General features: G+C 36.5%; 1 protein-coding gene across 1 annotated transcript in view; it reads right to left on the reverse strand.

Moving 5' to 3' along the window:
• Nucleotides 1-14,044, reverse strand: part of LOC149798871 (protein Wnt-11b-2-like) — an 81,776-nt gene that overhangs the window by 13,989 nt on the left and 53,743 nt on the right. The window contains exons 2-3 of the mRNA XM_089957786.1: nucleotides 10,262-10,494; nucleotides 549-814 (exon numbers count right to left, since the gene is read on the reverse strand). Of these exons, the coding sequence (XP_089813912.1) occupies nucleotides 549-814; nucleotides 10,262-10,494 (499 nt within the window). The remainder of the gene's footprint in view (nucleotides 1-548; nucleotides 815-10,261; nucleotides 10,495-14,044) is intronic.

Genomic DNA, 14,044 nt, shown 5'->3' on the forward strand with positions numbered 1-14,044 from the left:
AAAACTTCCCAATCAAGTAGTTGTGTCATAATGAAAAACACTAGGTGTAATATAACAGACTTTAGGCAAACACTATACGTATTACGTAAACGATTGGACAGTCCGTCCTTAGTCAACAATTAAAATAAATGAAAAGTTTGATGATATAACAAATCGAGCAGGAGGTTAATTAAATTAAAATAATAAATGTAACACTACAGAAAGTTGAGGGAATAAAGTAAAACTCGCATCACTCTCTCCCTCCCCAACACACATGCACGCGTCTTCTGTTTGACAGTGATTGAACAGAGATGAAAACATACTTAATCACAAAATAATCCAAAGCTCAGAATTACAACAGATCAACATTGAAACTTGAAACAGGACGTTAAACAACAGAGGACTAACCAATGCACCTGCAATAAAATGACATAAACTTCAAACATAACTATGGTGTGACGGACGGGCGGACGGACGGAGAGGGGTTATACTTTAAGCCCTATCCCTGCCGATTTCGTGCAATCAAACCACAGTATAGTAAACCTATTCCAGTATTAAATTTAATTTACCTTTCGTCCCGCCTTGTTGTTGTGGGCGTTCATCATGAATTTTTTGCTTATTTTCTTGGTAATTTCGTCAGCGAAAGATTCACTGAAGTGAAGCCCTGAGCTGACGTCATCCCCGCAGCCGCCCCACTTGTAGTCCCCTGCAGGGGGTTCATTAGGAAGCGCTCCACAGCTGCACTTGGTCGTGATCCCAATACTGCAAGCCCGAGCCAAAGAGTGTACCAGGGAGGCCGAGGTGATAGCGTACACAAACGCTTGCTCCCGCGTACCTGCAAAGAATGTTCGTATAAGTAGACTTGGTTAAGCCTCAGGGAATTCTTCGGTTCTAACGGCGTCATAAGCCCATGCCTAATAACAGGCAATATCTTCAGTAAAACTAAAAACTTGTAATTATAAAATTATCAATATAAAACCATGTTCTGGATTTGTTTTTAAAACTGAAATTCCAACCTTATTCGTAAAAGTGAGAACTAGTTACCTTTGCAAGATTTCTTCCATAATAAGATTGGTTTCGTAAACCAACTTACTGGTCATTTGAATAACTCGATCACATTTTCACACAATTTACGTACAAATTAATTTTAAAATCAACATATGGCAGATATTTGTTTAGACGCATGTTTTGCTTATAAATGAATGTTCCTCAACCATTTGCGACAGCACCGGTTGCCTTGTGGTTAGAGCGTCCGCCTCGGGTGAGGGAGGTCGCGCGTTCAAACCCCGGCTAAGTCATACCAAAGACTTATACAAATAGTACGAACAGCTGCCTCGCTAGGCGCTCAGCATTAAGAGCTTAGTGTTAGGACTGGTGTCAGGATAATGAGACTGGGTGGGACATCATGCTACATGTCTGCGGCATGATGCCCCAGTGCTAGACATCACTATAAACTGCCACATTGCAGACATCGTAGCGATATGACTGAAAAATTGTTAAAGCTACGTTTTAAATACAAATCACACACACACACACATTTGCAGCTATGAGGACTAATACTTTCCGTATCTTATCTTATTTATCACGTCTGTTTTCTTTCATCTTTGAGCTGGAGGTTAAGTTGATATGAGGGAAGATGCACAAGGAAGCCGTAATCAACTAATTCATATACACAAAAATTGTAGAATTAATAAAGGGCCACTTGCTTATATGTTTGAAAAGTATTTACTTGGCTTGAAAGCCGAACTAATCCTTTAATCATAATATTAAACTATGTATCTGTGAAGGCCTCACGAAGTGCATGTGATTATTCGGATTAAAGACAAATAGACCCTTGAGTATGAATACAATGATGGGATCTGACGAGGCCGTATCCGCTTTACGTGTTACGTTCATGCTTCATTTTGTTTTACATATCTAAAATCATATGGTCAACTAACAGCTTTGATTTCTGCCCTAGAAAATAAATATACATGCAGGAAAATCTCGACAATGTTGTATTGCGGATTGTAAAATGTACCATGGCTATGCCAATTGTTGTTCGGTAGCATTTGAGCATATCCGATTGAAAATACTGTGATGAAGGTCAAAGATCAAATTCATTAGCATGTATTTTGTTTGCAAGATATTCCCTATGTTTGTAAGATGCTATGATCTCAGCAATAATAACAATATTTCATTCCTTAGGTATTACGTTTTTTGTTGTTTCCTTACATGATTCTCTTTGGCGTTACAGGACCATCCCGTGTAAAAAAAACGGGGAGCCAATTACTCCCAACGCCATGAAAAGCCCATAAAATCCGTGCTTTCATTTAGTTATGAGATGAGTTCGTTATAGGCGCCGCAGCAGGCCTTCAAATTTGGTTGATTTATTACCCTTAGTTAAAAGCAATCATAGAAAGCACCCACTCTGACAAAAGTAATAATCATATACGGCCACAGGCGGCATATCGAGGCCCAACCACATCGTTGTTGGCCTTTCTAGAATTTCCCCAGCGTGGTTACTCATCCAGTCACAGTCAAACCTTTGTCTTTACTAATATTCTCTCTCTCTCTCTCTCTCGCTCCTAAAATAACCAAGTGCAAGTGCAGTTGTCCACGAACTTTGAGTTAATGTCATGTTTCCTGGCATTTAAAAGTTGTAATATTGTGTTATATTGTTGGGTAAGGGCAGCTATATTTGTGTGATGCTGAGCGCCAAGCAAGGCACCTTCAGGTACCATTTTTATAAGTCTTTGGTATAACTCGACCTGGGTTCAAACCCGCAACCTCCCGTATCCGAGGCAGACGGTCTAACCACTTAGGCCACAGGAGCGGGCTATTAAAAATAAAAAGCATGGCCTGTTGTTTGAATACTTTCAATGACATTTGGTAAAAAAATTCTGGTGGTATTTCAGAAGGTTTTGGTTTCTATGTTTAGTTACAATGCTCATATTGAATAGTGGATCAATACGATTTCGATCAGCCTGAAGGACTTTAAAGCCAACATGCTCTCAGTAAAATTTCAACAATTCAGTTATTTTTGAGAAGTTAAAAAGTGTAAAGTTTTTATATTTTTCATTGCAGCGTCTATATTAGATAGCGGATCGGCATAATATGTATGTAATTAAAAAGCGTTTATGCTAGAATGATTTTTACCATATTTGATCAAATTCCATATAGCAGTATTTGCGAGAAGATATTGTACATACAGTATATCCTTTATAAAACTGTAATTGTCTCTATTTTATTATTTTACTGATTCAGTTTTCATTAGAGACTCGTATATCTTTTTGATCCTGTCATATATATATATATATATATATATATATATATATATATATATATATATATATATATATATTTGTTATGATGAAGCATACAATTTACGACGTTACGTCAATGACGTAATAATTGTTATTTTAAAATATATCGGCGTCTGTGTTTTTATATATATCCAATTCAAAAATTGTATATATTTTTCTGCATTTTTATGGTAAAGTATGATCGAGTTCTTTTTTGAATGGATACTGCAAGACCTGTGGGAGTGAAGTATCCATCCGACAAAACGAGTTCATATTTTCCCATATGAATGCAGTAACCTTTTAATTATATTCTCATTTTCTTATTCTGCCATAGGCTTAATTACATAAAAATATGCTACAAGGAATAAAATAATTGGATTTATGCTCTACTCTAAAATAAATACACAAGCGCAGATTCATCAATACACAACAACAATATTAATGCGCACATAACTCCGCTCGGCGAAATTTGGACTTAGCCGCGCGCTCATCACTTTAAAAAAGAACTGTCGCTTTGGTCTACTTAAAATTTAAATTTAGACTATTATTGTAAATAAATGCACATTGCAACAGCTTTTCTAGTTGGTCTGGTATGAATAGATTTTAGTATTTTTTTTTTTTTTTTCGTTGTCGATTCTTTTCAATTCCGGTGACTTTGGACCTGGATTTATCAGCTGTGTCAATTCCACACGAAGTACATGTGATTTGAGCAGGGAGGGACGAGTCTCGACTCAGCTGCATGTGTTTTTTTTCTTTTTTTTCTGTCATTAAATGTTTGGAATCCTAATGTGGGAAGAATATGAACTCTTTCAATTGTAATCATCAAAAAGACGCCATGCAGTATCACGTTCATTTCATTTTGAGTGCAGTAAGTTGAATGTTATTGCACTTGGAATGTAGTAGAAATTACGCTATAATTTCTAAATGTGTAATCACGCTTTAGAACCTATGACATAGCTCGTGTGATTCGGATTTTCAGAACGAAGAAAGTACATTTTGAGGAAATTCAAGATGCAAAAATGTAAGCACATTTGCTGCCATTCTTATAACCAACTAAAGGAGACATGTTTATGCCTGGTCACTTGCATGCTCCCCTAGGACCTGTATGGCGTCTATCGCTAACATCAATCCGAAACATTGTATCAACAAAGTTAACGCGGAAAATTGCAAAACAGATGGTGTGACAATCCATTAAAACGGCGGAAATTAAAAATTGTCGTCGTCTTCGCTTATTGGCTCTGAGGCCCTTACGTTTCGTGAAGACTTTCAGCTGCATTTTTTCTCTCACGAATTTAGTATTTTCAATTATAAAATGGTACGAATCTGTCCGAAATCCCTTGCCCTCAGTATCTTTTTTTTTTTAAAAAAATGCTATTTTATATACCCAAGAGAGCACTGGTCATAATGTGAACCATTCCATTAACGAAAAGTTATGAATATTTCTCATAGATAACTGTTTAAATGATCAGAATGGTATTTTCAATATTACGTCTCAGGTTTGTTGTGGACATCGCGAATATCACTATCATTAATTTTTGCTTGTTTGAATGTTTCATTTGTGACTCAGTAAACTTGTCCACATTGTTCACTTTATCATTTGTACTTTCAAATGGACGAAACAGTTTATTTTAGTTCATTCACAAACACATCTAATAAACTAAAACCTAAAGTCTACTACATGGGTGTACATGGTTTATTTACAAAGTAGTTCCTAATACACTATACTATTTTAGGCACACGGGTCTTGCACGTGCGTGCAATATGAAGGTGTTCAGTATCTGACCATGTAAAGTTAAAGAAGAAAAAAGGAATATTTATAGCAACGACGGTAATATTTGATTTCGGGTTGCCATCATAAAAAATAAAATAAAAGGCTTTTATGCAAAAATACTTTGTGTCAAATATGATCAAATCCTTTTTGTTTTGAGAAGTTGTAGATTTTCATAATTTTAGTAACAACGGGCATATTCGATGGCTTATCGACGTCAATTTTTACAACTTTAAATAACCTTTCTGCCAGAATAATCTTTGATAACTTTAAATGCAATTGGACCCGTGGATTTAGAAAAGAAGTTGAATGGAGAATTTATGAGACGAGGAAAGCGGAATGCAGGATTATATCATAAGACCACTTGACCTTATGTCCAGGTGAGTTTTAAAAAATCGTTTTCGGCAAATTACGGCTACTAAACATAACTGCAACAATAGTTTCATATTTTCATATCATTTTATTATATTATAGTAATAATGTGTGCGCCAATGAATAACCAATAGCATAAAATATAAATTCATTATAAAGATTTTACTGAACTTCATAAGGAGACCAAGACGGCATTTTAACAGTCATGTCGAGCAGTGTATAATGCCGTCACAAGGCTGTAAACGAAGGACACACACACACAGGGCCGTAGAGAGCGATCACAAGCCCTGGGGTAAGAAACACCCTGGCCTCTCATAGTTCTTGTTTAAACAAAAGTTTTCTTTTATTAAATTAAAAATTATTTGACCCCGGCCCCCTTACGGGCCTGGGCCCTAGTGATATATCCCCGGTTGCCCCCCCCCCCCTTGTCGGCTCTGCACACACAGTGGTTGTTCTTCTCCCATAGCAACACTATACTAAATCCCTTTGAAAGGAGCTAATCGCTTTCAAATTTCAGTCAACATAATAATGTACTGGCAAGAAAAATTCCCACGGCTAATAAAATCGGGGCAGAATTTTACCAACGAAAATTGATTCTAGTCTTAAAACTCCAGTCAATAATCCAGTGCCCTGTTGGGATGGAAATTAAGTCTGATAAAAACTGGACAAATCAAACGTCAACACTTATCTTGCTAGACTTAGGATGGTGGAATTTTAACATGTCTTAGTACTAGTAGATAATTTATGTTGATGCAGTGATGATAACCAGGAACATTATCATTTTCCATTTTCATTACATGTACTTTACACGATCATAGTGTCTTTATCAAAGGACTGATCGTCTACATCAGGGGTCTCAAACACGCGGCCCGCCAAGCCGTATCATGTGGCCCGCAAAATGATTGGAGGTATAAGGTGTCATGAGAGATAACAAAAGTGAAACGGCCCTTGGGTCATCGAAAATGCTCATGCGGCCACCAGAGTGGTTTCAGTTTGAGACCCCTGGTCTACACCAGTTAGAAACTGAAACTGAATGGGCCTTGGTGGTAGCTAACACAATTTCTTTAAGAAAATATCCCAAATTACTTGTTTATCTCTTCTATAATGCCCTGACACAATTGAGATATGCAAATACATATTTTTTGGGATACTTTTGATAAATATGCTGCAACAGCCGAAATTATGAATGCAAAACAAAAACTGACATTCTGTTGTTCGTGTGACTACAACAGAACATGGGCAATCTCTTACGAAGCTATATGTTACACTGTTTTAAGGGCCCGACGTTGCTTGCTGAGAATATCTGGCCATGTTGTGACACTGACCACACATAATGGACACAACATATTAGATTTATACAATCCTATAACTTGATTATAAACATTGGTAAATAATGCGAAGTCATGACACCTTGTCCGGTGGTCAGTAGACACATCCGCATCCAGACCTAAAATATTGTGAATCATAGGTGCTCCGGATGCTTCGGTATACAATTCAGGAATAAATTAGTAGGATTACTAATAAATCTGTCGGGGACTGACCCTTCAAGCTAAACCATTTTGCCCCAGCATATACCAGAAGGAGAATTTACAAAACTTTGATACATTTACTGTTTTTTGTTGTTGCTTGCAGCCATAGTGGAAATATATATGCAGTCATCGCCAACATTTTAAGACATGCATAAGGCAAAATAAGTTTTGGTCACTAAGGAAATAGTGTGTGTGTGTGTGTGTGTGTGTGTGTGTGTGTGTGATTTGGATTTTTAACGTAGCTTTAACAATTTTTCAATCATATCGCTACGATGCTGCAGTGTGACAGTTTATAGTGATGTCTAGCACTGGGGCATCATGCTGCAGACATGTAGTATGATGTCCCACCCAGTCACATTATCCTGACACCAGGCCGACCAGTCCTAACACTAACCTCTTAATGCTGAGCGCCAGGCGAGGCAGCTGTTAGTACCATTTTTGCAAGTTTTTGGTATGACTCGGCCGGGGATCGAACCCACGACCTCTCGCATCCGAGGCAGACGCTCTAACCACTAGACCACCGGAGCGGTACTAAGGAAATAGTAATGCTTCGTGTATGTCATAACAATATGGTCTACATAGCAAACACATTTAGGGTCACTTCATCATTTAAATTCTGTAAGAAATAAACATTAAGTATTTGTCAAGCATGCAAAAAAAAGTAGAACAATGTAAGCAGATATCGTTCACAATGTTAAATTTTAGTGAAGTCAAATTTTGGTCCTGGAAATGGGAAGTCAAGCTGTGGTATGTAAAGACGATGGATTTGAGATTTTAGTGACTGTGCGTACCAGCATTTTGCTCAAGAACTATATGTACAGTCACAAACTAAAATGGTACGGAATAATGTCAATCAAGCTTGAAAGTAATTTACAACTTGGTATATCCAAAACTGAAGGTCTCAATTCCGGGTATCAAAAATGATCCCTTTGGCTAACCTCGAAAACAGTACAAGAAATAACTTTACACACGCTGTCATTCAGTTTGGTTTTTATCTCTCAGCAGTTAAGACCAGGTAAGCCTAAATGATTGTAAGAGCAGACGAAAGATTAGGATAAATGGCATTAGGGAAATTTCGCTTAGTAGTAAGAAAATACTTTATCGCAATTGCCTTAAGGAGGATCGCAAGTCTACTTAACACTGATTTGGTCCAGTATACAGCGAATTTTTATATCGCACGTCTACTTAACACTGATTTGGATCCGTATTCAGCGAATTTCTATTTAGCACAAAACTCCCGCTCTATAACGTAGCAAGATGTGTTGCATGTAGAGCTATGAAATTTGCATGATAAAGGAGGAAAAGTTAGGTATAATCTCTGTTGAATCTCTGATTCGATTCCTATTGTCTTACTACCAAGAGTTTAGGACTTTAAGCGTGCGCTTGCGTTTTTTTTTTTATTATAAAAATTTGTTTTGTTTTTGTTCTTGAAAAGTTACAAGAATACCCGACTGGGTTCGAATAAGTATTTTTTGTTTTAATTTGTGCTATTAATTACGGTTTATAACCCTAGTCAGATATTTGGTATAAACATGATACATAATATTTGCTTTTAGGAATTATTCCTGATATTACATATCTGACTATTGCTTTTTTATTTCCTCTTCCTCTTTATTCGTGGCAAATGTTGAAAATATCTCTATTGCTGTAGCCAAATCTACATCGAAAGCCCAATTTATTTCGCGTGTTCCAAGGTATTACTTGCTGCAGTGTGAAGTAAAAATCTGCAGAACATATCAAACGATCTAATTTCCTCTTCATTCACCGCAAATCAAATTCTTTGAATATCTGGTTCCGTTTTTGATGGAGAAGCAGTCAACTTTTGCAAAAATAGACTGGACCTATATATAAGCCAAAAACCAATTATACATGAAACGTAAAAATAGACCCGGACAATATATGTTCCTAACAATACTGTATTAATGCACGTACAAGAGGTTGTACACACGCAACAATGATGAGAAAGGCAGAATTCGGAATAATAAAAAGGGAGATTCTATGTCGATCACAGTTCTGAGGATCATTAATAATAACTCTGTGGAACCAGAGGAGTTCCGAGAAATTTGCAAATGTGCAAATTCGGAAGCCAATATTCATGCTTATGCAAAAAGCCAGCAACCAAAAGGTGGATGTAACGGTGAAATTCTGCGGCTTGATCAGTCTCTCGCCTAAATCGGGACAGGTTTGTGCACTGGAAAATACGGTATTCTACTGTCAGGGTTATAGCAGCTGTTTATACAGTATTTACAGTGTTCCAGCTCAAATGATTTTGGGTTCAGACACATAAGTTTGTCTCGACTCTCCCTTTCTTTTACATATCTGAGGTTTTTTACTGACTTTATTGTGCCGGGTTTATCGGAACGCGCATCTTGTTTGCTGTCACCAGGGAATGGTGGAATTTGGCTTGTTTATGTATCGTTTTGTACTCCTGAATCCAGAATCAGGCTTGTTCGGCATACAGTTCGCCCCCAAATTAGATAAAGAAATTGTTCTTCGACTGATCTCTCAGCTATTGTTTTCATTTGATTCTTTTACGTGCACGCTAAAATAAAAGTCTAACGTTTGCCCCCCCCCCCTTTTTTTTCTTCTGAAATATGTGGGGAAAAACGAACCAAAAGTGCCCAATGTACGCGTTAATTACTATTAATTATTAATCATCAATTGAACAATGCACCAAAATACTTATTACCAAGCTAACACGGGTTTAGAAAATAAAAATCCGTATATAGTAATTTGTGATATAAAAGATAGCTAAGATGAAACCAAAGAGTATTCTTGTTTTGACAAACAATATACTATTTTGACAAAAGAAACAAAAAACAAACGAAAAAAAAATACAGAAGAAGCAAAACTAAATAATGAAAACAATAACTAAATCTATTGTATCTGTACTAAAGTTGTATTGATTGGTCCACGGCCTGCTTTAAATAATATGTCTGGTAGAAGGTGAATACATCAGATTTTGGAAAGGACTCAGTATAGACATTTCTGGATCGAGGAACTACTATGTGATGGCGTGACAGATTCCAAAATATTTCCCTTCATAGTTGTGCATAAACGGACTTTTGTTTCTCAGTTCTTCGACAAAGAATGGTATATTCTGATAACAGCAAAATTCACGACAGCACGTATGGTGTCGATATAAATCACGCTGATGTAGTTTAATGAAGAGTAAGAAATAATTTTTGCTGGCTATATCCAAATTTCCCAAGAAATCCACACACAAAAAGACATATTTCCGCCGCATGACCATTAAAGCGAACAGACTGTTCGTTTCGACTGTGCCGATATCTGGCAATTATGGTCCCCCTGTTCACATCCATGCTTACCTCTCTTTAAATCTCTGGATAACTTGGGCACCCTGACTATAGAGGAACAGTTCCAGCGCCGGTCCAGAAACTGCTGTTGGCAGGTGTCTACGGATTTGAGGGAAGCCAATGAGATAGTGCCCATCAAGTCCAGGTTCTCCCGGCAGAATTTGGACTGCCGGGCGCTCAAACCCAACGCTTTGGAGCAATTCTGCGTCTGATTCCATGGATTCTGCTTGCTTCTGTACAGCGCTCTGAAATAGAGATATATTCTATCTAAACTGCCAATGCATATATAGTATAGAAAATGTATATTCAGGCAATTAAATCCTTACCGACAGTTTCTGTCTTTTTGTAGTCATGTGATGATTCCTAGACCAAGTCTTTTGTAGTCATGTGATGATTCCTAGACCAAGTCTTTTGTAGTCATGCGATAATTCCTAGACCAAGTCTTTTGTAGTCATGAGATAATTTCTAGACCAAGTCTTTTGTAGTTATGTGATGGTTCCTATACCAAGTTATTACTTTCCACATCTTGGGTACACGTTTTCTTAAAATTGTACAGTCACAAATGTGTATGTCAATGCACATAATCATTGTATAAATATATTAAAAGTTGTTGTTGTGTTGCAGTTTTGATGGTTGCTACATTTGTAAGACAATTTCTCGGCTTTTTCCTATCTTATTTGCATAAAGTTGTCTAGTGAAAATAATTGTTGTTTACTGAAAACAATTGTTCTCTTGTGAAAACAATTGTTGTCTAATGAAAATAAGCGTTGTCTAGTGTACATAATTGTTTTCTAATGAAAATAATTGTTGTCTAATGAAAAAAGTATTGTCTAGTGTACATAAGTGTTGTCTAGATAAAACAGTTGTCATCTAGTGAAAATAATTGTTCATTTAATGTTAAACTGCCACGGATTTCTGACAATTTCTTCTTTAGGTTACATTTATTTAACGTAAGAATGTTGGCAATAACGAGTAAAGTGTAAAAGCAAATAGAAAACAAACACTTCTTAAGAAAGTTTTCAACTTAACTGACTGATTCATAATAAAAGAATATTTTCTAAATAACATGTTTATCAATATTTCAGAGACTGCGAAAACTCTTCAACCGACGGACGGACCCAAGGATGCATATTCAAGAATTCTGTATCATGTCACGTGGAGGGAGGAGGAGAATTTGCGCTGATGAATGTCTTCTGTGAATGCTATACGCATCTTCGCACGTTATTTCTTATAAAAGCGAAAGTAAATTTATAGGCAAGTGAAAATATAATGAAAGCATCTGCATGTAATGAGTAATATGGTTTCTAATCGAATAAATGCCTCGCATAGTTTGCCATCTCGTCTCCAAGGTAGCCATCCTAGCTGTAGGTAATCAAATGACACTACCTCTCAAAAAAAATCTTTACCTGAGAAAATTGAGAAATTAGATGCCTCATGTCTGGAAAACTAGTACTGTATTCTCCTGATAAATGAGCACGTGTAGTTTCTAGTCTAATAATTTTTAGAAACATAGTGAAGTTAGATTGCAACAAAAATGATGAAAATAAATTTGGGTACGAAATACTGGCATACTCTAAGTTTAATATTGAAGTCTCTAAGGTTTTCAGATTTCTGCAGAACTGAGCGTGTTATTCAACTAAAAACAAACAACAGCCGATGGCATTTCTCTGTGTTTTAATTCATGAACGATCTGACGATCAGCTCCTAGATGTGGAAAAGGAGGAACTACATATACATGTACATTCAAATCCCTCCCTCCCCCCCCCCCATTCCCTGTAAGCACTCAGTATGAAAAACAATTCGACACTCATCAAACAGTATTGGGTTACGGGCAAATGATTATTTTTTATCCTGACAGCAATGCTCTTGTGTGAGAACTGTTTTCTCTTTTCATTACAACACGTCATAAAGATTTTACGACATAAGAGAAACAGTGAAGGAGCCTGGTGTGTATTATATTCCCCCAAGTGCTTCTCGATATCCCAATGATATAGGTGCAAAACAACGACGTTTGCTAGGCGAGGAGACTGACATTTTTTCTCCAGCGATCTAGCGACTTGCTTTGTGGAGAAATGGAACACCAAGATTATACACTTTGACAACACGATGTGAGAAGGTAGATGGGGCGGAGGATGGGTGAAAGGAAAAATACAAAGAAATTAGATGAACGATTATGCAGGTATGGCAGTGTTTATCTTTTCCAACCCATCCAGTTTCAAGAAAAGGTGTAGTTAGTAGAGCGAATCACATAACGACTTGAATACAAACGTTCGAATATACATATAAATAGGTGTGTGAAAAAAATTTGCCAAATGAAAGATTTTTACGGCTGTTTGTAATTTAAATTGAACTCTCTCACCAATAACAAATAACCTTTTCGTTGTGTTCCAAGGAAGTTACTTATTAGATATCAACTGAAGAAAATTTGATGGCCCACTCAAAGCCAAAGTTCTGAGTATTCTATAACATTCGTATTTCATTTTGTGACTCGTTTGTATTATAAAATTCTTTGGAGAAAAATATCCAAAACCAACGGTTCCTATAGGCACCATAGATGTCGCTACAAACGAAAGTACATTTACAAGCCAGTAATAACGATACCGGTGTCGATGGTATCGCTTTCATGTGTCAACATGACGTGTCAGAGACATCGCTTTGATGTGTCAGCATGACATATCAGTGACATCGCTTTCATGTGTCAGCATAACTTGTCAATGACATTGCTTATTGTGTCAGCAAGACTTGTCAATGACATCGCTTTATTGTGTTTACATGACATGTCAATGACATTTTTTTAATGTGTCAGCATGACGTGTCAGTGAAATCGCTTTTTTATGTGTCAGCATTACGTGTCAGTGACATCGCTATATTGTGTCAGCATGACGTACCAATGACATCGCTTTGATGTGTCAGCATGACGTGTCAATCAAATCGTTTTGATGTGTATAGTATGACTTATTACCGAAACATCTTCGCCCAAATAAATCATTGCTTCATAATCTAATATCCTTACATCGTTCGCAGATGCCCTTTCTCCTGAATTCCACCTGACGCGTTTAGAAATCATTAGATAAACATTATTTTTTCTTTTTCTTTTCGTATATCTATATCTCTTAGGAGATGAAACGTAACAGATTTGTGTGCACTCGAACAAACATGCTTCTAAGAATTGTTCATTGAATATCAGAATTAGATTATTCAAATCTTATTGCTGCACAATTTATTGTGATCATCTATGGACAAACTTCAGTGAATGAATGAAAAGAAAACTAGTTATTGGTTATTTAAAAAATAGTCTTATTGTTTTATTAAGCCTTCTAAGATGGAACAGTGCCTCCAACATGTTTGTAAATTATAACCTATTCAGTTTTCATGACCTAATGAGAAAATATGTGTTCTCAATGATGACAAGACTATCTGATAGTAAGAACTGTATATTGAAATATCTGTGGAACTATGACATTTAAATTCTCATATTATTAGCAGATGGAACAAATTACTCTTTAAATGTGCCACTTAATTGCATTGTCAACAATGCAGGGTGCAGTTAATTGTGTAGAGGTATCTGCATACTTGTATGTATGATATATGTGTTCTTTTATGTTTACGATGTTTTTCCTTTATATCTGTATTTTAAATTAGATGTATGGACTATGTAGTCTGAAATAAAGAATTCTTATAATATCTTAAGTTCTAGTCTGTAACGACAGGCAATTTACTGACACAACTTGCGAAATTTGTTTTCAACCAAGTCCACTCTCGAGCAAGTGTGTATGCAACATGTCTTAATGATGC

This window comes from Sinohyriopsis cumingii, chromosome 5 (genome assembly GCF_028554795.1).
Source record: "Sinohyriopsis cumingii isolate HCF-2022 chromosome 5, ASM2855479v2, whole genome shotgun sequence".
Taxonomy (NCBI): Eukaryota; Metazoa; Mollusca; class Bivalvia; order Unionida; family Unionidae; genus Sinohyriopsis; species Sinohyriopsis cumingii.